Source organism: Mustelus asterias, chromosome 11 (genome assembly GCF_964213995.1).
Source record: "Mustelus asterias chromosome 11, sMusAst1.hap1.1, whole genome shotgun sequence".
Taxonomy (NCBI): domain Eukaryota; kingdom Metazoa; phylum Chordata; class Chondrichthyes; order Carcharhiniformes; family Triakidae; genus Mustelus; species Mustelus asterias.
In genome coordinates, this window is record NC_135811.1 from 49804439 (window position 1) to 49826778 (window position 22340).

General features: G+C 41.2%; 2 protein-coding genes across 7 annotated transcripts in view; one reads left to right on the plus strand and one right to left on the minus strand.

Annotated features, from left to right (window-relative positions):
- Positions 1-5212, plus strand: part of ankrd22 (ankyrin repeat domain 22) — a 38025-nt gene extending 32813 nt beyond the window's left edge. Inside the window, exons 4-6 of the mRNA XM_078223580.1 lie at positions 794-871; positions 1995-2093; positions 5074-5212. Coding sequence (XP_078079706.1) covers positions 794-871; positions 1995-2093; positions 5074-5151 — 255 coding nt within the window. The 3' untranslated portion in view covers positions 5152-5212. The remainder of the gene's footprint in view (positions 1-793; positions 872-1994; positions 2094-5073) is intronic.
- Positions 1-22340, minus strand: part of lipf (lipase, gastric) — a 911257-nt gene that overhangs the window by 861043 nt on the left and 27874 nt on the right. For 4 of the 6 annotated variants that reach the window (XM_078223567.1, XM_078223566.1, XM_078223570.1 and 1 more), the window contains 6 exons: positions 20993-21102; positions 19511-19647; positions 16754-16900; positions 14502-14573; positions 14211-14282; positions 6505-9379 (listed from right to left, as the gene is read on the minus strand). In XM_078223567.1, the coding sequence (XP_078079693.1) occupies positions 9146-9379; positions 14211-14282; positions 14502-14573; positions 16754-16900; positions 19511-19647; positions 20993-21102 (772 nt within the window). In that variant the 3' untranslated portion in view covers positions 6505-9145. Of the gene's footprint in view, positions 1-6504; positions 9380-14210; positions 14283-14501; positions 14574-16753; positions 16901-19510; positions 19648-20992; positions 21103-22340 lie in introns of those variants that run through there. The other 2 variants (XR_013498988.1, XR_013498989.1) reach the window with 1 other exon arrangement.

The following is a 22340-nucleotide window of genomic DNA, read 5'->3' on the forward strand; positions in this document are numbered from 1 at the left end:
TACAAACATAAAGGATTCCCTTAATTTTACCCATGTATTAGAAACGGTGAGGCTTTTGAATGTGTTCCCTTTAGGATTTGTCATTGCTTGTCTCACTAGGTAATTTGCTTTGTGGTGTTTTCTACTAATTAAAGATGGTAAGCTAAGGTGATGTTGAACCTAACCACATATCTACAAGAACAGTAAGGTTGCTCCACTCTTTTTGGAACATGAGGCTGGCACTGTTTTCAAGCTTGTAACATTACAGTCTTGGCTTTGTTCAGAGTGTTCCAGCTCCAATCCTTTGCCTCAAAATATGAGAGAGAATTTTCTGTCCTCCTTGGTGGTTTGAGAAGGGCTGGCACACCTAAAGTGGTTTCTGGAATGACGGGCATGCACTATACATGATTTTCTAACTATTTATAGTATGTGCCTGAAGTTGGAAAATTAGGCTGAAACTAGACGACAACAGTAATGGAATTGTTGGGTGCCATCATTTAGCTGACACACCGAACCAATGTTTGTTCTGGTGGCTGGCATAAATGTACAAGATCTTGACAACTATTCACAGAAGAGGAGGAGTCCTTGGTGCCCTGACCAGCATTCCTCCTTAAACCCAACCTGACCGAGCGCCCATCTCATTGGCTGGTCATGCTAATTTGCTGCCAAGTTTACTTGCGTAACCATGAACGGCTCGACATGAAATATGATAAGACGCTGTATAAATATTAATTCTTCCATGTAGATGGTAAAGCAAAACATGAAGATATTTTTCAGTACTCCTTTTTATAAGTTGTGTAAACTTGTTGCATAGGAATCAAAGAAGAGTCGGAATGAAATGTTGATCAAGATGTTGCTGAATGCTAAAGTGGATGTCAATGCAACAGACAATGTAAGGATCAGTGAAAACAATTATAAATATTTTATTCATGCATGAAAAAGCACTGGGTCTGATGTGGGTTTTGTAACAGCACAGACCATTCAGCCCTTCATACCTGTGCTAACTCGAGCTATGTAATCAGTTCCATTCCCCTAGTCTTTCCCCATTGCCCAGCAATGATTTGCCTCTTCAAGTATATGTCCGGCTATTTTTGAGAAAATAATAAAACATTGATTTTTGTTTAGTATGAGCTTTCTACTAAATGTGTGCCTTGGTACTAACAATGTGCTGCCTCACTTCAGTGACTGGAAGATTGATCCAAGGTTTAGCAGCTTATGTTTGAGGCTTTGCCTTTTTTTTGTGATGGTATTACTTCCGAGAGGTCCACTACTTTCCAGGCAAGATTATCCCTTCTCCCTAGCCAAAATAGGACAACTGCTATGTCTTCTCTATCCTCTCCAACACCAAAATCAGCCAACTCCACCTCTTGTCATATTACCTGTCTGTACCCCTGCCTTAGCCCATCTCCTGCTGAAACTGTCATCCATGTTTGGGTTACCTCCAGACTTAATTATTCCCAAGACTCTCCTAGCATCCCCTATCTTGCAGTCTAAACCTTGAGCTCATCCAAAACCCTGCTGTCCCTATCCAAACACAAGTTAAGACCTGCTCACCCATCACTTGTGTTTGCTGACTCATGTTAGCTCCTGCTCTGACACCAGAAATAACTGCCAAAAAAGCAGCTTAAACTGGGTAGGCAGTGGTGCCCTCAAATAGAGGTGTATGTTTTTGCTTTACTTAAAGGCTTTCAATCCAAAGGAAATATTACGGTATGAAATACAATATCCTATCCTGTTTGTCAGACTACACCTAAAAACCACTGCTGTTGAACTTTTTTTTGAGCTTCCTGCCTCTGTTACCAGTCACACTTTTTTTTGGAATAAATTTTCATGTCACTTCTTGTCCATTTCCCAACGGCACACTGCTTCAGCAGTGGTGTGATTTTTCAGCAAAACTTGGCAGTTTTGCCTTTGCGCTGAAGATTGGCACCATGGGAATGCTCTTTCTGAATTGGCCTGTGGGTTTTGTGGGTTTGTTTGTATACGACATGTCTTAACATTTAATCTTGTTACAGAAAGGGAACTCAGCACTTCACTATGCTTGCCAAATGAAAAATAAAAGGATTGTTTCTGTTCTCGCTAAAGCAAATGCAGATGTATCCATTGCTAACAAGGTAAACAATTCCTGTGGCTTATTTGAGGTGCAGTACTTCCGACCAAATAGCAAATTTTACGAATTTTAAAAAAACACATTCTCACTATAGAGTTCGTAGGTTGTATGCAGAGTTCATAATGGGTGAATGGGCATAGAAGTGGTATGGCATACTGAGGTGAGGGCTGTTTCTTATTTTTATTTTATTTTAAATGGGACTAAGTCCCTGAGTACCAAGGCGGGCTTTTTAAACAGCCAATGTGGCTGTCTCCGAACTCTTTCCCTGGGGTGGTGGCCCAATCACTGTTAGCACCCATCGCCAGAACAAAAATTCCATCTTTAGAGGCACTTTCCCCTGAGGCAGGTGTGTTAAACTGGCAAATTTCCCAATTCCTGCTACACCAGCAGAGATCAAAATGCAGTCTTGTGTTGAACTATTGCTACTTGATAAACGATCACTCACTGTTAAGCAGTTAACTAAATCTAATTGTATCTAATATAGCCTGCTCACTACTTGATATGATCTAGTTTGCTTATCCCAGTCTATATGAAAATTAAAAATCTCCCAATAAAACCATTTGCCTTTGCTACATTCTTGTATAATCTTGCACTAATATATTCTGCCACTTCAGGTTTCAGCAGATGACTGAAACACAACTCCCACCACAGTCTTGAATTCTTTTCTATTAATTCCATCCATAAATTCTGCATTGTCTGCTCACTTAACTAGAAAACAGGCCATCATTGACCGGCTATTGTGTAATGAGAAAGGAATAATTGGCGGTCTAGTTGTATGAGGTGCCTTGGGGATGAGCGACCATAATATGATAGAATCAACATGAAGAATTCTGAGTCTAGGGTCCTGAATCTAAATAAAGGAAACTACAATGGTATGAGATATTAGTTGGCTATAATGGACTGGGGAATGTTACTTAAAGCGATGACAGTGGATAGGCAATGGCAACCATTTGAAGAGCACATGGGTAATCTGCAACAATTGATCATCCCTGAATGGCACAAAACCATGGCTTACAAAGGAAATCAAAGATAGAATTGGGAGAGGCATACAAATTAGCCAGAAAACAGCAGGCCTGAGGATTGGGAGCAGTTCTGAATTCCACAAAAGTGGACAAAGGGATTAATTAAGAGGGGGAAAATAGAGTACGTGAGTAAGTTTGCAAGAAACATAAAAACTGACTGTAAAAACATCTATAGGTGTGTGAAGAGAACAAGATTGGTGAAGACAAATGTAGTTCCCTTGTCAGAAACAGGAGAATTTATAATGGGGAACAAAGAAATGGCTGACCAACCAGATATATACTTTGGTTCTGTCTTCACAAATAACATACCAGAAATGTTGGGGGACTTTAGTAGGGAAATGGTGTTGAGGAAATTGATGGGTTTGAAGGCCAATAAACCCCCAGGGCCTGATAATCTACATTCCAGAGTAATTAAGGAAGTGGCCCTAGCAATAGTGGATGCATTGGTAGTCATCTTCCAAGATTCTATAGACTTTGGAACAGTTCCTACAGATTGGAGAGTAGCTAATGTAACCCTCCCCACTATTTAGAAGGGAGATGGAGAGAAAACACGGATTATAGACCAGTTAGCCTGATCTTGGTAGTGGGGAAAATGCTAGCATCCATTATTAAAGATTCAATAGCAGAGTACTTAGAAAACAGTGGCAGGATCAGACCAGCTATTCACAATGTATATTAATGATTTGGATGAGGGAACTAAATGTAATATCTCCAAATATGCAGATGACTCAAAGCTGGGTGGGAGGGTGAAGAAATGTTTGTGTGATTTGGACAAGTGAGTGGGCAAATGCATGGCAGATGCAGGATAATGTGGATAAATGAGGTTATCCACTTTGGTAGCAAAAACAGGCAGATTATCTGAATGGCTATAGATTGGGAGGGGGAAATGTGCAACAAGATCTGGGTGTAATTGTACTCCATGTGTCTGTATAAAGAATGTTTATTTGGGCCACATATCCTACCCTCCTAACCTATTCTTATGTTCAGATTGTTTTTCTCACGTTTCTTATTTCTTTGTTTAATTACCTTGCATCTTATTTTTCCTTTCATCTCTAGTGCTTAAAACATAATTTCTGGCCATTACACTCTCATTTCCATTTTGCCTGTTGTAGAATTATTTATACTATCTTTTTCTACCTAAGCCCTTTCCTTCCACGAACCCCCCCCCCCCCCCCCCCCTGCCACAATAACACATGCTTATTTAAATTAACAGACTGACAGCAGCTCCTAAATCAACTGGAATTGGAAGGTTGAGACTAAAACCTATAGCCTCGAATGTATTGATGGTATATCCCATTTCACAGGGATAAAATGGGCGCCCAAGTGTCCAAAAGGGTAGGTTGCACATGCGCTGAAGTGTGACATCACCCACAGTGTTAGAGGCTGAAGTATGAGCATAAAGAATGCATAACGGAAATAGGCATTTGTTTTGCGTATGCAAAGTGGGCTTCTCTGAATATAACTGGTGCTAGGCCACTTGCTTTCAGGATAACCAGACCCATGTGTAGCCAAATGGTACTGTTGGAGGTTACCACCTAAAATGTAAATTTGAAAAACTCCCTGATAATTACTTGAATGTGAAGCCAAGGCAAGTAGTATAGCTTACAGCTTGGGCAACAATTCCAACCTATATCCTCTCTCTCGTTAAGTAGTGAGAATAGGACACTGATACTCAGACCTATCCACTCCAGAAATAGGTGCGGTTGTACCTTCAGTCATTTCAATACAATGTTACTTTCATTTCCCATCGTACTTTATGAAATATTAACAAACTTCAAATGGCAAAAACCACCCATTATAACATATGCAAATCTTCACATTTTCCTGTCTATTTATTAACTTATAGAAAATGTGCCAAAGATGATCACTGTGGATCCTTTGAAATAAGCTACTTGAATTAGCTTTTCTGACTTGATAGAAAGTAAGTTTTACATTTTTACGTTGTATGAATTTTTTTTTTAGAATGGAGAAACACCCCTGGATATAGCAACCCGATTAAAGTTCCCACAGATTGCCACTATGCTACAGAAGGAATCGTAGAAAATTCTGAGATCAATGTTTGTATGTATGTAGAAAATAAATAAATGCTTTTCTCTACCTTTTTGAGAAAATGAATTGGTGTCTGACTTTGTAGCAAGGAAGCAAGATGGTGTAACTGTGATAGCTTCTCACCCAACTCATAAGGTTGTGGATTCAAGTCCCTGGAGAGAGACTTGAGCATGTTATCTAGGCTGGCACTTCAGTGCAGTACTGAGTGATTACTACCCTTTTGGCTACCTTTCAATGAGATGTTACATCCTCCTGAGAGGACAGATGAGACCCCAATGTGACAATTCTTGTGGCACTGGGAAAGTTTACTGGCTAATCTTTAGCCTTCAATCACATTGAAATAAATGACCAGATTTTTAGAAAAAATGAGTGCAAACTAATGAATTGACTTAGAATCGTAGAATCCCTACAGTGCAGGAGGCCATCGAGCCTGCACCAACAACACTCCCATCCAGTAACCCCAATTATTTACCCTGCTAATCCCCCGACACTAATTTCCTATGGCCAATAAATCTTATCGGCACATCTTTGAAGTGTGGGAGGAAACCCACGCAGATACGAAGAGAATACGTAACCCAGTCACCCAAGGCCGGAATTGAGCTTGGGTCTCTAGCACTGAGGCAACAGTGCTAACCACTGTGCCACCCTTCAATGGTTTGAAAATGTTTTCAGATGAGCTGGGAGTTTCTTTTAAGTAGTGCTCTAAAGTGTCTTGTAATTCCTCCTCGGATTTCTTTGGTGCTAAATAACCGTCATATTTCAGCATTTTGAATCCAGGGACTGAAATTGTTCCAGGTTTGGCAAGCCCCTCAGGGCCTCCCCAGATACCATTTAAATATTCCTTTGATATGACAATGAAATGAAGTTAAATCACCTAATTTTGTGTTATTGCAATCATTCTTTGAAAGGCAGTAATCTGCAACCAAGATTCCGTGTTCTGAAAACATAGTTGTGGGGATGAAAATTTCTAAATGAAACTTGCTTACAAATTGGACATTAATGTTCCATTACCTTCTCAACCATCCAAGTCAGATGCAGTCTCACTAACTGTAGGGTATGTTTTATCTAAATGTCCTGAGTTTTTGTTGTGAAACCTAATACAAGCTACCTTTATTAAAGTGGTTCTAATGAGTGCCTTTGTGTAGTCCTTTTTCTAGCTTTAAGCAGAGGAGCAAGGTCCTCAAGAGCCTTATGAAAGCCACTTGAAGGAGGAATGAAGGTGCGTTAGACTGGAGCCTCCAATTTAAATTCCAATTCTAAAAATTCACAAATGTTGCTCATCCGGATTTGCTGCATAAATTGGACATCGCTAGTCTTAAAAATCTGGGTAAAATCAAATCAAGCTTTAGAATATTAAACTCTTTATTGAAATGGTTTCATTGTAAAAGTGAGACAATTGTAACAAGGTATTAAAGGCTATCTGAAAACAGTAATGTACAGACAGGTTTAATTAATAGCATTGGTCAAATCAGAAGCTGTGTGCTTAACATAGACTTGGATTTTCAAAAAAAGAACTCTTTTCACTCTTAAAACTCAGACAGCACCCTTAAACTGTCGTCCTTAAACCAGCTTAATTAGACCATAAGATATAGGAGCAGAGAGTTAGGCCAACCGCCCATCGAGTCTACTGTCATTCAATCATGGCTAAGTTTCTCAACCCCATTCTCCTGCCTTTTTTCCTGTAACCATTGATCCTGTTGCCAATCAAGAACCTATCCATCTGTCTTAAATACACAATGGCCTTGCCTCCACAGCTTTCTGTGGTAATGAATTCCATAGATTCACCATCCTCTGGCTAAAGAAATTCCTCCTCGTCTCCATTCAAATAGGGTTGTTCCTTTACACTGAGGCTGTGCTCAGGATACTGGTCTCTCCTACTAATGGAAACACGTTCCTCACATCCACGCCTTTCAGTATTCTAAAGGTTTCAATGCAATTCCCCCACGTCCTCCTAAACTCCATCGAGTACTAACCCAGAGTCCTCAAACACTAACTCATTACCACAATAATGATGCCTTAATCATTACTGCTGTGTGAAATTTAACCAGTCCATATTGGGTATTCACAGTCTGGTTCTGTACATTCTTATATTCCACTTCAGTTAAGTGCAACGAGTGCCCCACTTGTCATGCTGGTAACTGCGCAAGATGCTACAAATCCATAAGCATTAAAAAAATACTGAGTTGCATTTTTGTAAAATCAGCTGAAAGTGTGATTGACAGGTTTTTTTTTAAGCCAACCGTCCAGCAGGTCAGTGCACAAGCAACTTCAGCTGAAATTTGGATTAGTTTTGTAAAATTACCAGCACCTAAACTGACCAGATCCATCTTTTCTGTATCAAGTCAATTCTCATGATCCAAGTCATCGTAAAAATGATCTGGTTGTTCTAGTTGTCCACAAGCCATGCAAGTGCAAAGTACTGCGGATGCTGGAAAAACTCAGCAGGTCTAGAAGCATCTGTAGAGAGAGAAAGAAAGAAAGAGTTAATGTTGAGTCCATATTGACCCTTGGGACTCAACATTAACTCTGTTTCTTACTCCACAGATGCTGCCAGACCTGCTGAGGTTTTCCAGCATTTTCTATTTTTACTTGAGCAACACTGGCTGCTCTATTTCTCTCATGTAAACAATTGATCCTGAAGGTTATGAATCCAAATGGCGACATTAAAAAAGCACATTCAAAACTAGACTGGACCTCAATGGATTTACATTTTCATTTCCTGTGTGCTGGTCTATATGACTTAATAATTCCCACAATCAAAGCCCATGCACACATGGTACAATTCACGAAGAACATCAAGTAGTTGGGCATCAGCAAGAATTGACAATCATACTACAACGTAAATAAAAAATATGGGAACTTTTACCTTTTTTCAAGTTAAATGAAGAGGTGCAGATTCGACAGTGAAATTTAATTTCAAATAAACTTACAACTTTACATTCATAAACCAAAACAATGTTAAAACTCTTTTCAACAGATTCAAACTAAACTAGTAGCATCACAATCAAAATAACACCATGCTCTTAGTTACATAAGGTAAAGGAGTTCACTCAAAGTTTGATCTACAAATAGAAAATGTACCTACTAAGGCATCTTCAAGGAAGTCACACATCCTGGCTTGGGAATGTATCACCACGCCTCCATTGTTGCTGGCACTTACTACCTAACACCACTAAAGGAAACAGTGGTTCAATAAGGCACTCCAGGGAACAGCAATAAAATTGGACGGGGTAATACGTATATGGCTTCATCCAACTGTATAAGAGGATAGTTAGCCTGCTTTCATTCATCACAGTCCTGGCAACCTTAGGATAACATCAAGTCAAACATAATGTGCTAAAAAATAAATTCCCTGGTCTCAACGGTCCAATAAGGGGCAGGAAGAAATAGACAGCAGTTCCTAAACCTCCATTAATGTTTCTTTGACCAGGGCCGCTCCCAAATCTTTCTTCCCGTCTCTAAAGAATAACCAGGCCCCAGCTCGGAATTTGGACATAGAATTGTGACTGTGATTCAGAGTAGAACAGTACAGCACAGAACAGGCCCTTCGGTCCACGATGTTGTGCCGAGCTTTATCTGAAACCAAGATCAAGCTGTCCCACTCCCTATCATCCTGGTGTGTTCCATGTGCCTATCCAATAACCGCTTAAATGTTCCTAAAGTGTCTGACTCCACTATCACTGCAGGCAGTTCATTCCACACCCCAACCACTCTCTAGAGTAAAGAACCTACCTATAGTACATCAGGAAATGGGATTAGAACACTCACTTCTTGCTTAAAGACAGGGCTCAGGCACAAGCTGGGCAACAAAATACTAAAGCTTTAATAATTTTAAATCCGGTATATTTCTTTTTAGAAACATTTAAGAACATCGAAGATCGATATAATACAGCCGTAAAGGGAAAAGCTCAAAAGAAAAGCAACTCTTAAATGAAATGTCCATTAACTCCAGTTTTAAAATAGCTCATTGCAGACTGTCCCCGACTCACTGATACTTTCTCATGAGACCAATGATGTCATAGTACATGCGCTGTGGAGCATCCATACCCCAGATGAAATCCAGGTGCTCCCAATCAGGGATTCTGTTGTGGTAAATTACATTGGGCATTTGCTTCAATAACATATCCACATCATGGGGGTCAGCTAACCAATCGTTTCCTCCAGACCACAGAGCAGTGGGGACAGGCATCGATTTTACGTAGTATAGAGGTGGTTTGGTCTGGAGCATAAAAAGAAAAGAAAATTAGAGCTTTGGAATTTAGCCTAGATGCTTAAAACATTAAAATATATTTGTTTCTGCATTGCTGAAGGACACCACAAAGGATTTATCCCTGTGTACCACCAATTCCAAGGAAACTTGTTGCGGTGAAATTGGAAACAAGTTACTCATCCAACTCTTGTGCACAAAACAAAGTTAACTGAGAGCAAATGGTGTCCAAATTAATGAGAAAAATTGATACTTCTGGAACCATATCTTGTCAAAATCGATAAAATTCAGGAGCTGGTCCGAGGGCAATTACGGATGGGTGACAAACGCTGGCCTTGCCAACAATGTCCACATCCCATGCAGCACGAAAACCCATGATTGACACTGAATTGGGAGATCCTTGTCATTCCTGTGATTCACTCCACTCCCCAATTCCCGTTTTTGGGGATTTACATGGAAGTGACAGTTTAAAGCTGATGAGATTTTATTTAGAATTGAGGAACTCCACTTTCCTGAGGTAAATTAATATTCATTTCCCACTTAGGTTTCAGGAAGAAAATAAAGGATGAGTGAATATACTGTGATGAATCTGCAATTTCAAAGATTGTGTTTTTTGAGCCTGACACAAATTGAAAAGGGAAACCCAAAAAAAAAGGGAACTAGGAAGGAAAGCCACCAGTAAACCAGGAAGCTGCCTGAAAATTGGAAGTAGCACTTCCAACTTGCAGAAACTGCCATTGAAACTGACAGTTCCCATGTGTTTTTAAAGCCGGTCTTTCGACTCCGAAAGTCAGAAAGGAAGAGGCAAATGACGGATCTTCGAAAGCCCCAATGTTGGAAATCCGCCATTTGGTGGAAATGTCTCATCCGTGCATGTAAGAGCCCTCCAAGCTCAGAAGCTGATGAGACCAGTGGTGTACTGCAAGCAGGCTGAAGTAGAGAACCGCTAGATCCAGCAGCTGAGAATAGGCTAAGATTTGGCTAGTGCAGCGGTTTCTGTTACTTGACAATATGGTTGGATTTACTGATTTATAGTTGGATGAACTGCGACTTCCAATTTTCAGGCAGCTTCATGGTTTACTGGTGTCTTTCCTTTCTTGTTCCTTTTTTGTTTGGTTTCTGTTTTCAAATTGTGTCCAGCTCAAAAAATACAAGCTTTGAAGCCACAAATTCATCACAGTATATTCTTTTATTTTCTTCCTGAAACCCAAGTGGGAAATGATTATTAGTTTGCCTCAGGGAAGTGGAGTTCCTCGATGCCAATGAAAATCTCAGTAAGAAGTTTAACAACACCAGGTTAAAGTCCAACAGGTTTATTTGGTAGCAAAAGCCACACAAGCTTTCGGAGTTCCAAGCCCCTTCTTCAGGTGAGTGGGAATTCTGTTCACAAACAGGGCATATAAAGACACAGACTCAATTTATATGAATAATGGTTGGAATGTGAATACTTACAGCTAATCAAGTCTTTAAGAAACAAAACAACGTGAGTGGAGAGAGCATCAAGACAGGCTAAAAAGATGTGTATTGTCTCCAGACAAGACAGCCAGTGAAACTCTGCAGGTCCAGGCGTGTGACATGAACCCAATATCCCGGTTGAGGCCGTCCTCGTGTGTGCGGAACTTGGCTATCAGTTTCTGCTCAGCGACTCTGCGCCGTCGTGTGTCGCGAAGGCCGCCTTGGAGAACGCTTACCCGAATATCAGAGGCCGAATGCCCGTGACCGCTGAAGTGCTCCCCAAAAGGAAGAGAACAGTCTTGCCTGGTGATTGTCGAGCGGTGTTCATTCATCCGTTGTCGCAGCGTCTGCATAGTTTCCCCAATGTACCATGCCTCGGGACATCCTTTCCTGCAGCGTATCAGGTAGACAACGTTGGCCGAGTTGCAAGAGTATGTACCGTGTACCTGGTGGATGGTATTCTCACGCGAGATGATGGCATCTGTGTCGATGATCCGGCACGTCTTGCAGAGGTTGCTGTGGCAGGGTTGTGTGGTGTCGTGGTCACTGTTCTCCTGAAGGCTGGTTAGTTTGCTGCGGACAATGGTCTGTTTGAGGTTGTGCGGTTGTTTGAAGGCAAGAAGTGGGGGTGTGGGGATGGCCTTGGCGAGATGTTCATCTTCATCAATGACATGTTGAAGGCTCCGGAGGAGATGCCGTAGCTTCTCCGCTCCGGGGAAGTACTGGACGACGAAGGGTACTCTGTCCACTGTGTCCCGTGTTTGTCTTCTGAGGAGGTCGGTGCGGTTTTTAGCTGTGGCGCGTTGGAACTGTTGATCAATGAGTCGAGCGCTATATCCTGTTCTTATGAGGGCATCTTTCAGCGTCTGGAGGTGTCTGTTGCGTTTCTCCTCATCCGAGCAGATCCTGTGTATACGGAGGGCTTGTCCGTAGGGGATGGCTTCTTTAACGTGTTTAGGGTGGAAGCTGGAGAAGTGGAGCATCGTGAGGTTATCCGTGGGCTTGCGGTACAGTGAGGTGCTGAGGTGACCGTCCTTAATGGAGATGCGTGTGTCCAAGAATGCAACCGATTCCGGAGAGTAGTCTATGGTGAGTCTGATGGTGGGATGGAACTTGTTGATGTCATCATAGAATTGTTTCAGTGATTGTTCACCATGAGTCCAAAGGAAGAAAATGTCATCGATGTATCTAGTGTATAGCATCGGTTGAAGGTCCCGTGCGGTGAAAAGGTCTTGTTCAAACCTGTGCATGAAGATGTTGGCATATTGAGGTGCGAATTTGGTCCCCATGGCTGTTCCGTGTGTCTGGATGAAGAACTGGTTGTTGAAGGTGAAGATATTGTGGTCCAGGATGAAGCGGATGAGATGTAAAATTGCATCTGGAAACTGGCAGTTGTTGGCGCTGAGCACTGAGGCCGTTGCAGCAATGCCATCGTCATGGGGGATGCTGGTGTAGAATGCCGAGACATCCATTGTGACGAGGAGTGCTCCTGGTTCAACTGTTCCATGTGTGCCGAGTTTCTGTAGGAAGTCCGTAGTGTCGCGACAAAAGCTGGGGGTTCTTTGTATAATGGGTTTCAGGATGCCCTCGACATAGCCGGAGAGGTTCTCGCACAGGGTCCCATTGCCCGATACGATGGGATGGCCGGGTGTGTTTGCCTTGTGTATCTTCGGGAGGCAGTAGAGATCTCCAACGCGGGGAGTGCGTGGGATGAGAGCACGGAGGGTGCTCTGAAGGTCCGGATCAAAGGTCTTGATCAGAGTGTTGAGTTGACGGGTGTGTTCTTTGGTCGGATCTGCAGGTAACTGTCTGTAGTGTTCCTCGTTGTTTAGCTGTCAGTACACTTCTTTGCAGTAATCCGTTCTGTTCAATATGACGATGGCCCCTCCTTTGTCTGCTGGTTTGATGACCATGTTGCGGATGAAAATCTCATCAGCCTTAAGCTGTCACCCAGAGTTGAAGAGGTGCTGCAAGACGCGTGCCACTTTTGGTGAAGACTTTGTTCATGGTTTGGTTGTGCGCTGCTGTAGGCTGGGAGTCAGGCTACAGCCTCAGAGAAGAGGAGCTGAACGTCTTGGTGAGGATTTTGAAAGGCCTTGTGACCGAGATTGATGACCTATACGCTGAACAAGTCTGACAGCATCTGTGGAGAGTAGAGCCAAACTTTTGAGTCTAGATCACCCTTTGTCAGAGCTCTAATGAAGGGTCATTTAGACACAAAACGTTGGCTCTACTCTCTCTCCACAGATGCTGTCAGATCTGCTGAGATTTTCCAGCATTTTTCTGTTTTTGTTTCAGATTCCAGCATCTGCAGTATTTTGCGTTTACCTATATGCTGAGTATACTGCTGAGCCAAGATCTGTCTTAGTTGTATCTGCTATTTAATGTGTAATTTATAGTTATGATCAACTGCAATTTGCCTGTTAGTTCACATTTAACTGATTGTGAGCTTTAGAATATAGAAGGTTATGAAATATAGAACCTTTGACTTTTGTAAAGTAAAAACTCTTCTGTTCTAAACTTTAAAATCTTGTGGCTTCATTCTTTAGTAAATAATTGGGGTTTCGGATTTTTTAAACTGGTCTCTACCAAGATCATAACAATACCAACTGAAGGGAAGGAAGTTCTGCAGGATAAACAAGATTGGACAGAGGAACATAATTTAAAAATTAGATGTGGGGAAAATTAGATTTTGTTCAAGGTGTGGTAACTGTGTCTTTCAAATAGGCAAGAATATTATGGTACAGTAAAATATTCAGCTATTCACAACAGGAAAGCTACTTTTAATGATAAAATGATCACTCAAAGATGGAATAGTTCTTACTTTTCAAAGTCTACGGGTAACTGTACGAAGGCACAGCACACTCAAGTGGGGACAACATTCCATTCAGTGGTGGATTTAGTCCCACCCTCCACCACCACCCCCCCATTTCCCTGCCCCATCAATGATTCAGCACAATAAGATACACATTGCACGTGGAAAGCCTGAAATGTTCTTCCCCCACCAAGAATATTTTATCCAGTTCTCGGAAATTAGCAGAAATCAAAACAAGCCCAGTTACCAAAAGGGGATTCCTCAGTCATATTTTTCTGCCTTGTTAATTGTCCTGTGTAATGACTGACATACATAATGGTGACAAGGTTTTAATAATCGCCCCCCTGCTGCTGCTGCTTCTCATTTCTTCCCGTTTTCCCACAGTTGGTAAAACTAAACTTGTGTGAAGGAACTGCTTTGTTTATCAATTCTTTCAGCAGCTTTAATGTCTTTTAATTCACAATATGTAAAGCAAAACGAATGTGTATAAACAACCAGAAACAGTTTGCAGGAAATATAGTTTGAAGCATTTATAAATACATACTTTTTCTCAAGTGGTTTATTGTACAGTACCTGATTATAATGAGCCATGTTTGTTTTATAAGACCCCCAGTCAAAAGCCTGTAAATGTCCCCCTTTCACAGCCTGAAGGACATAAAAAGTGAATAATCAAAAGATTGTTTCCAACGCAACCTGTTAAGAGAACACAAACATAAAGTGATATGTCCTTAAACCGCAGCATATACTTCTGCTGCATGTTCCTGCAACTTTTACAGAAAATCTCTACTTTGAAAAGTGAGCATAGTTTTAATTTTTAAAAATGTGTACTAAACAAAGACACCAATGAGACATGAGAGGCTGTACCTGACTCCAGTGAAGAATGTTTTGTACAGAGGTCCCAGCAGGACAGTGTGCTGAATAGACTGGTATTCTGCTCTGAAAAGGCATTTGAAATTTTGGAAAATTAGTCCTTTAAATGTTTAGAATGATTAAGAAAATACACAAAATACATTATTTTCAATTACAACGAAAGAAATAACTTCTGTTCATATAGCACCTTTAGTGTAATGAAACATTTCACGGTGCATTATGAAACAAGCCACGCAAGGCAACATTTGAACAGATGGCCAAAAACTTGATCAAAGTGGAAGAGCATCTTAAAAGGGGGAAAATGAGGTAAAAGGGTAGAGAGGCAGAGGGGTTTAGGGAGAGAATTGCAGCACTTAGTTCAGGCAGCTAACAATGCTGGAGTGATTAAAACTGGGGATGTCCAAAAGGCCAGAATTAAATACGTGCAGATATCTTGGTGGGTTTTCTGGCTGGAGGGGATTACAGAGATAGAGTAGGCTGAGGCCAGGGAAGGATTTGAAAAAACGGATGGGAATTTTACAATCGAAGCACTGCATTACCAGCAAATAAAAAGCAGAGGGTAATGGGCGGACAAAACGTAAAGTGTGTCAGGACATACCAAAGTTTTGGACGACTTCAAGTTTCCAGTCCAAGAGGCGAGGATCAGCAAGAGAAGTTTGGGGGGGGGGGGGGGGGGACACGGACACACGATAAAGAGTGCAGGGAGGTAAGGCAAGTGCTCAGAGGTGAGAATCAGCAAGAGAGGCGAAGCAACAAAGAGCACAGCGAGGGAAGGTGAGAGCTCAGTCAGGCTATAGTTAATGGAATGAATTAGGAACATACAAATTAGCACTAAGAGTAGGCCATTCGGCCCCTCGGATCTGCTCTGCCACTTGGTAAGATTATGACTGATCAATTGTGGCCTCAACTCTACTTTCGAATACCCCAATACCCTTTGACTCCCTTGTCAATCAAAAATCCATCTAACTGAGCCTTAAAAATGTTCAATGCCCCTGCCTCCATTGTTCTCTGGAGACGAGAATTCCACAGACTACCAACCCTCAGAAAAAAAAAATCCCTTCACCATTGTTTTAAATGGGAGACACCCCTTATTCTTAAACTATGTCGCCGAGTTCTGGTCTCTCCCACATTTGGAAACAGCCTCTCAGCATCCACCCCATCAAGTTCCCTCAGGATTTTAAGACCACCGCTCATTCTTCTGAACTCTAACGGATACAAGCCCAACCTTTCCTCATAAAATAACCTCTTCAATCTAGAAATCAGTCAAGTGAACGTTCTCTGAACTTCTTCTAATGCAATTATAAGCCTTTCTTAAGTAAGGCAACCAAGACTGTAGATATTTCTCCAGGTGGGGCCTCACCAATGTCCTGCAAAACTTTCCCACTTTTATATTTAATGCTACTTATAATAAATGACAGCATTCTATTAGCCTTCCTAATCACTTGCTGTACCTGCATGCTAACTTTTCATGATTCATGTACCAGGACACCCGAATTCCTCTGTACAGCAGAGCTCTGCAACCTTTCACCACTGGGCGGCACAGTAGCACAGTGATTAGCACTGCTGCCTCACAGTGCTAGGGAGCCAGGTTAGATCCCTGGCTTGGGTCACTGTCTGTGCAGAGGGTGTACGTTCTCCCCATGCCTATGTGGGTTTCCTCCCACAGTCCGAAAGACATGCTAGTCAGGTGATTGGGCATGCTAAATTCTCCCTCAGAGTACCTGAACAGGCACCAGAGTGTGGCAACTAAGGGATTTTCACAGTAACTTCACTGCAATGGTAATGTAACCCTACTTGTGACATTAATAAATAAACTTTTAAAAATAATATTCCACTCATCCTGTCAAAGTGGGCATGCTCACATTCCCCGCATTATATTCCATCTGGAGTTATTTAAATTATTTCACAATCTTAAAATTACTGAGGTTTTAAAATTTATCATATCTGTATATGGATTTTAATGTGGGATATCCTCTGAATCAAATGACAGCCACGATCGAGTGAGTTTTAAGCCCCCCTCTGCTACTATTGGGTCCAAGTTTTAATCATTCCTAGCTAGACTTTGAACAATTTGCATGATGACGCAAGGAAAAACTGACCAGCAAATTACCAACCACCAACACAATGCTGTTTGATCACAGAGCATCAATGATTATATTCACAGAAATATCCAGTCTGAATGAACAAAGGAGGTTTTTTGATATGCACATCCAGCACTTTATTTTTCAAAATCCTGTGATGCTTACCATGTTGAGGTTCTTCTCGTTGAATCCACTGATTACAAAGAATATGTTGCCACAGAGCTCTTCAATCAGAAATCGATTGCACACATGTGTAGCAAGCCATGTTATTTCACTATCTTGTGGAAGGAATTCCTTATTTCCAAACAAGCCCTAAAAACCACGGAAGAACATAAATAAATGATAAGTTTAAAAAAATGAATAAAATAAATAAATTAGCCTGTTAAGGCTAATGTAATCACTGACAAGGGGGAGGGAGGGAGTTGGAAATTTCCTATGGTTGGTGGGGGGCGGGGGGAGGGGTGGTGGAGTAGGGGGAGGTGCAGGTCTCCTGTTTTTCTACAGTCATTCTGAGTTGGAATGTGCTGGCTACCTCACTTAGGAGGGGAGTGTATATGGAGGAGTGGCAAGAGTGCATCATAGGTAAATATTGTTAGGTAAATATGTGTTTTCTTAAAGGCATTAATCAAACAATACTGGAGGTTCATGCGCATATATCTTCAAAGGTAGCAGGTAATAGAATCATTTACGAAGCATTTGGGATCTGTGGCTTCTTAAATAGTGGCATCATGTGCAAAAGCAGAGAAGTCATGCTGAACTTTATGAATCTTTGGTTAAGCCGCAACTAGAGCAGTGTCTCCAGTTCTGGTCACTCCAATTTAAGAAGGATGCAAGGGTCCATGAGAGTGCAGAGGAGATTTACCAGAACGATTTAAGGAATTTAAAGATAAGGTTGGAGAAGCTATGGTTGTTCTCCTTTGAACAAAGGAGATTGAGGGAAGTTTGGATAGAGGTGTGAAATACTATGATGGGTTTAGATAGGTTGACAAAGAAAAGTTGGTTATGCAAGATTGAAGGGACGTAGATTTAAAGTTTCGGGCAAGAGATCCTGGGGGCAGAGGGTTGGTGGTGGAGGAAAGAGGGTGCGAGGAAAATCTTTTTATGCATACACAAGTGGTACTGTTCTAGAACAGTACAAGATGGTGGAAATGGACGCAATCAATGATTTCAATAGAAAGTTGGATGAACACTTGAGGGAAATAAACTTGCAGGACTACAGGAATAAAGTGGGGGAATGAGACTGATCGGACTGATCTTCAGAGAATCAACATGGACTCAATGCACCAAATAGCCAACTTCTGTGCCTTAGTGACTATATATGGCTCCAACTCTAGAACTTTCATGTTGAGTTTCATAGTGCTATAATTTAGATATAGGGCAGGGAGGGGGGGGGGGGGGGTGATTACAAATTCATTTGGAAAGAGGTCCTTCAAGTAGAAAGGTTTGAGAGCCATTGCTATGTGGAATAATAAAATATTATACTATTTACATAATTTAATCAAAGGGGAATCAAAATTCCAGCTCCAATGCCTTTAGTTACCTATATATTTTTTGACAACATTTAGCTGTATAGCAATTTCATAAGGGGCATTGGAGAAAGGAATGAAAACCTGAGCATTTATCAAATACATAGTTATAAACAGTGGAGGCAGGCCTGGATCTAAATTTAAAAATAGGCAACCTCACCCTAGTTCACCTCTGTTTTTAAACGGAGACTGGTTGGGGGGCAGTCGAGTAAGACACCCTCGGGATGCAGGTTAATCACTAAACATTTGAGAGGCAGGGGGTGAACAGTTTAAGTTAACTTTTAGTTTCAACACTTGCAGGCTGGGTGGGCTTCCCAAGCTGAAGGAAAACATGAAGGGCTGGTTTCAACAGACGGGCGGCACGGTAGCACAGTGGTTAGCACTGCTGCTTCACAGCTCCAGGGACCTGGGTTCGATTCGCGACTTGGGTCACTGTCTGTGTGGAGTTTGCACATTCTCCTCGTGTCTGCGTGGGTTTCCTCCGGGTGCTCCGGTTTCCTCCCACAGTCCAAAGATGTGCGGGTAAGGTTGATTGGACATGCTAAAAATTGCCCTTAGGTGTCCTGAGATGCATAGGTTAGAGGGATTAGTGGGTAAATATGTAGGAATATGGGGGTAGGGCCTGGGTGGGATTGTGGTCGGTGCAGACTCGATGGGCCGAATGGCCTCTTTCTGTACTGTAGGGTTTCTAGTCTATGATTAACAAGTGTCTTTGTAGCACTGCTTGTGGGCCAGTAGGTGCAGAGTGCTTCCACTTGACTCCCAAGCTTACATTTTAAAGACCCAATGATGGAACTCCCATAATTTACAGGCCTTACCACCACCTCCCACTACCGCACCCCTCCAAATGCATCCATTGATGGCCAACTCCCCCACCACATAGTGGACTTAACTCTCCTCCGCTCCCCAGCACCTTTCCTGCTCCACACCCAGTCAACTTGCCCAATTGGCAGTTGGGAAACCTGTGAAAATACTGAAGTAGGTCCTGCCATTGAATGCAGCAGGATCCAAGGGAAACCAGTGCTTCTGGGTTACCCAGCTGCAAATCTGCCCACTCCCCACCTAACAGATATTATCCAAACCAATAGATCATGATTGTTTTTAAAAGACACAGCTAGGGGCAACTCTTGGAGATAACTTTAGATTAACTGTATTCGAAGGACAATTTACACCCAGTAACATTAAGTCCTACTGATTGTGTGAATTGAACAGCAAGAAATGAAGTTAGGATTGAGTTACCCTGTTCCTGTTACAGATAGGTAATAATTCCTCTTTCTACGAGGTGCCCAGGGCATTAAAAAGTCTCATTGCCTTATAAATTGCAAAGCACATCCTAAATCCAAATATTCCTCTTCCCCAGCATTACCCTCTCTGTATAAAATAAAGAAGCACTTACTTTGATCAAAAACTCCGGAAGTTGCCCAAGTTTAGCTAGTGGGCTGACAGAATATTTAACCGTTGCAACTGGAGCCAAGCCAAAAAAGACTTTAATCTTCTTTGCTAACTCGGGCATTGTGGAAAAGGCTATGAAACCTGAGTAAGAAGAGCAGAATGTTAAGGGAGAGCTAAAAATCAAATCTAACAATTCTCATTCAACTTAAAAAAATGTCAGATGCAAGAAAACAAGCAGAGAGGCTCCATTTTAAGATTTCAAAAAGCCTAGTTTTTAAAAGTCTGTCACGTACACAATTTATAGTTAATATATGCTAATCACCTAGATTGCCTAGATAACCGACAATTTCAAAGTCTGTCTGGTAAACTTAGATATTCAAAACTTCAAGCATGTAGGTGCTATAAAAACACTTATATAAACCGGTAGATATTGTGAACTCAATTAAGGGAACATATATAATTATATACTCCACATTCATAGTATTCTCCAAAATTACTATTGGACAGAGAATACCAGCCATTATTTCCCAATTAATGTGCTCAGTGGCTGAGGCTTTACACTGTGAGTGTGATTTGGAGAATTAATTCTCATATCCCACCATGCAGTTACACAGTGACACTGAAACAAAGCCCGGGTTCAATGGAAAACATGCTTCAAAATAGGAGTGAGATTGGACAAGCAGAAACATATGCAGCAGCCAATCAATTACTACTGCAAAAGAATATGCCATTAGCCAGTCAGAGATGGAATTTAGCCAAAGATGCTCAATTCTCCAGCGATGACAAGTAGTCGTGTGTTTCTGTATCCGCCAATTTATAAAACATAATTATATAATTCAACTTGTGAACTAAGACAGGGTCCCTTTAATTTCAAATCGGAAACCCAAGGGCAAACTCTTCAGTCTCACTGAAGTTCAACAATCCAATCTTCTAAATGTAGTGCAAAAAAGTCAAGTGTCTCCTTCAAATGTCTGGCCCCAGCAAAGTGATTGTACTTCAAAAGCTCTCCGAGAACAATTCCTGCCTGGCTCACCTACGTTAATGGCCCAATCAATGATTCTTTTTCTCGTTTAATCATAATGGAAGACGTTTTGTACCCATCCAAAGTTGGTCCTCAATGATTAGAAATTATGTCTAATCCTATTAACAACTTAATGGTCCAAGTTGCCAAAGTTCATGAAACCATAATGAGCTTTTGTACCAATCTCATAATCGCTAATTGAACTGAATAATGAGTAATCTTTAATGAGATCAATTTCCTGCACCAGAATGAAGCAATTCCCTTCATACCCAACAATCGTCTTCCAAATTTCCTCTGGCCTATGATAAATTAAGACTTTGCAAAGCCAACTTCATTCCTTTTCTTTTGAGTTGAATTATTTCACATTAACACAACCGACACTCTATTTATGCCACTTAACACACAAAAAAAAAAGCCACTGACAACAGACAAAATGCATTTGCAAATTGTGGGTGTTTAGCTTACCAAGTGTTGTTCCCTGAGAATGTCCAACATAGTATAACTGCTGTTGTGATGTTTTTTGGAGGATGAAGTCTATGACTGCTGGTAAATCCTTGGTGGCCATTTCATCAAAGCTGAAAATATCACAAACCCAGCTCATTGTAAATAGTGCCTGGGCAGCTAAAAGAACAATTATTATATACACACAAACAATGTAATCTGTTCTTCTGAAAATCTATTGCAGGCAACCCTTTACCAAGTCACAACATGTTTGTGATCCAATCAGCATTCAACTGGCTATTTTGTTCTCCAAATAAAAATCAGTCATACTTTTAATATTAATCGAAAGTGTGGAAGCAAATGTGATTCCAAGCAGCTATCATGTATTCTGACTTAATACCACATCAGCAAGTTTCAGGTTCAGTTGATATTGTCTGTTTATATATACCTGCAGTACAATCATTATACTGAACATGAAGAACAAAACTGTTTTGACAATGAGTGAACATTAAACTTCAGTGTCAACCTTGATCATCAAATTACACTTTAATTACTTGGAGACTCTACTGCAAATTCACAATGCAGAGTATAGTGATGCATCATATAAGAATTCTATATTTTCACAGCAATCAGGAGCCTTACATCCTGAAGAACTGGAAGGGGGGGGGGGCGCAAATATATATTTACTTACTTGAGCAAATTGTTTCTTGGGTAAAAATGCCAGTGGATTATAAAGTAGCCCTAAACAAGATACTATGCTTTTGCATTACAACATATTTTGCAGCATGACAGCTTGGCTCACTGGTAGCATCTTTCCAAAATCAGAAGATTGCGAGATGAAGTCCCACTATTTCATTGCATAATTAGGTCTAAGCTTCAGTGCGGTATTGAGGGAGTCTTTTGGTTGAGACTTTAAACACAGGCCCTATCCGGCTCTTCAAGTGGATGTAGATCATGTGGCATGATTAGTCGAGGAACAGAGTTTTCCTAGTGTCCTGGAAAACATTCACCCCTCAGCCAAAAACCTTCCAAACAGATTGACTGGTCATTGATCTTACTGGCTCTGCAAAACAGGCTGCTGTATTTGCCTCCATTACTACAGTAATTACATTCAAAAGGTTATTTAATGGATGTAAAAATAGCATTATCTAAATACAAAGTCAAAGTTCCTTTCTTAAAAGATAGGACCACAATGAATAGTATTTGTTTTGAGGAGACAGATTCATTATGTGTAAAAGTCCTATGTTAGGGTTGCGAATTTTAAGAAAAAGACGTGGTCTACACACATAGCGGGGGGCGGATTTTTCTCATCCCACCCACCCGCCCCGGGAATTGTCGCGGGGGGGGGGGGGGGGGGGGGGGACCACGCAAA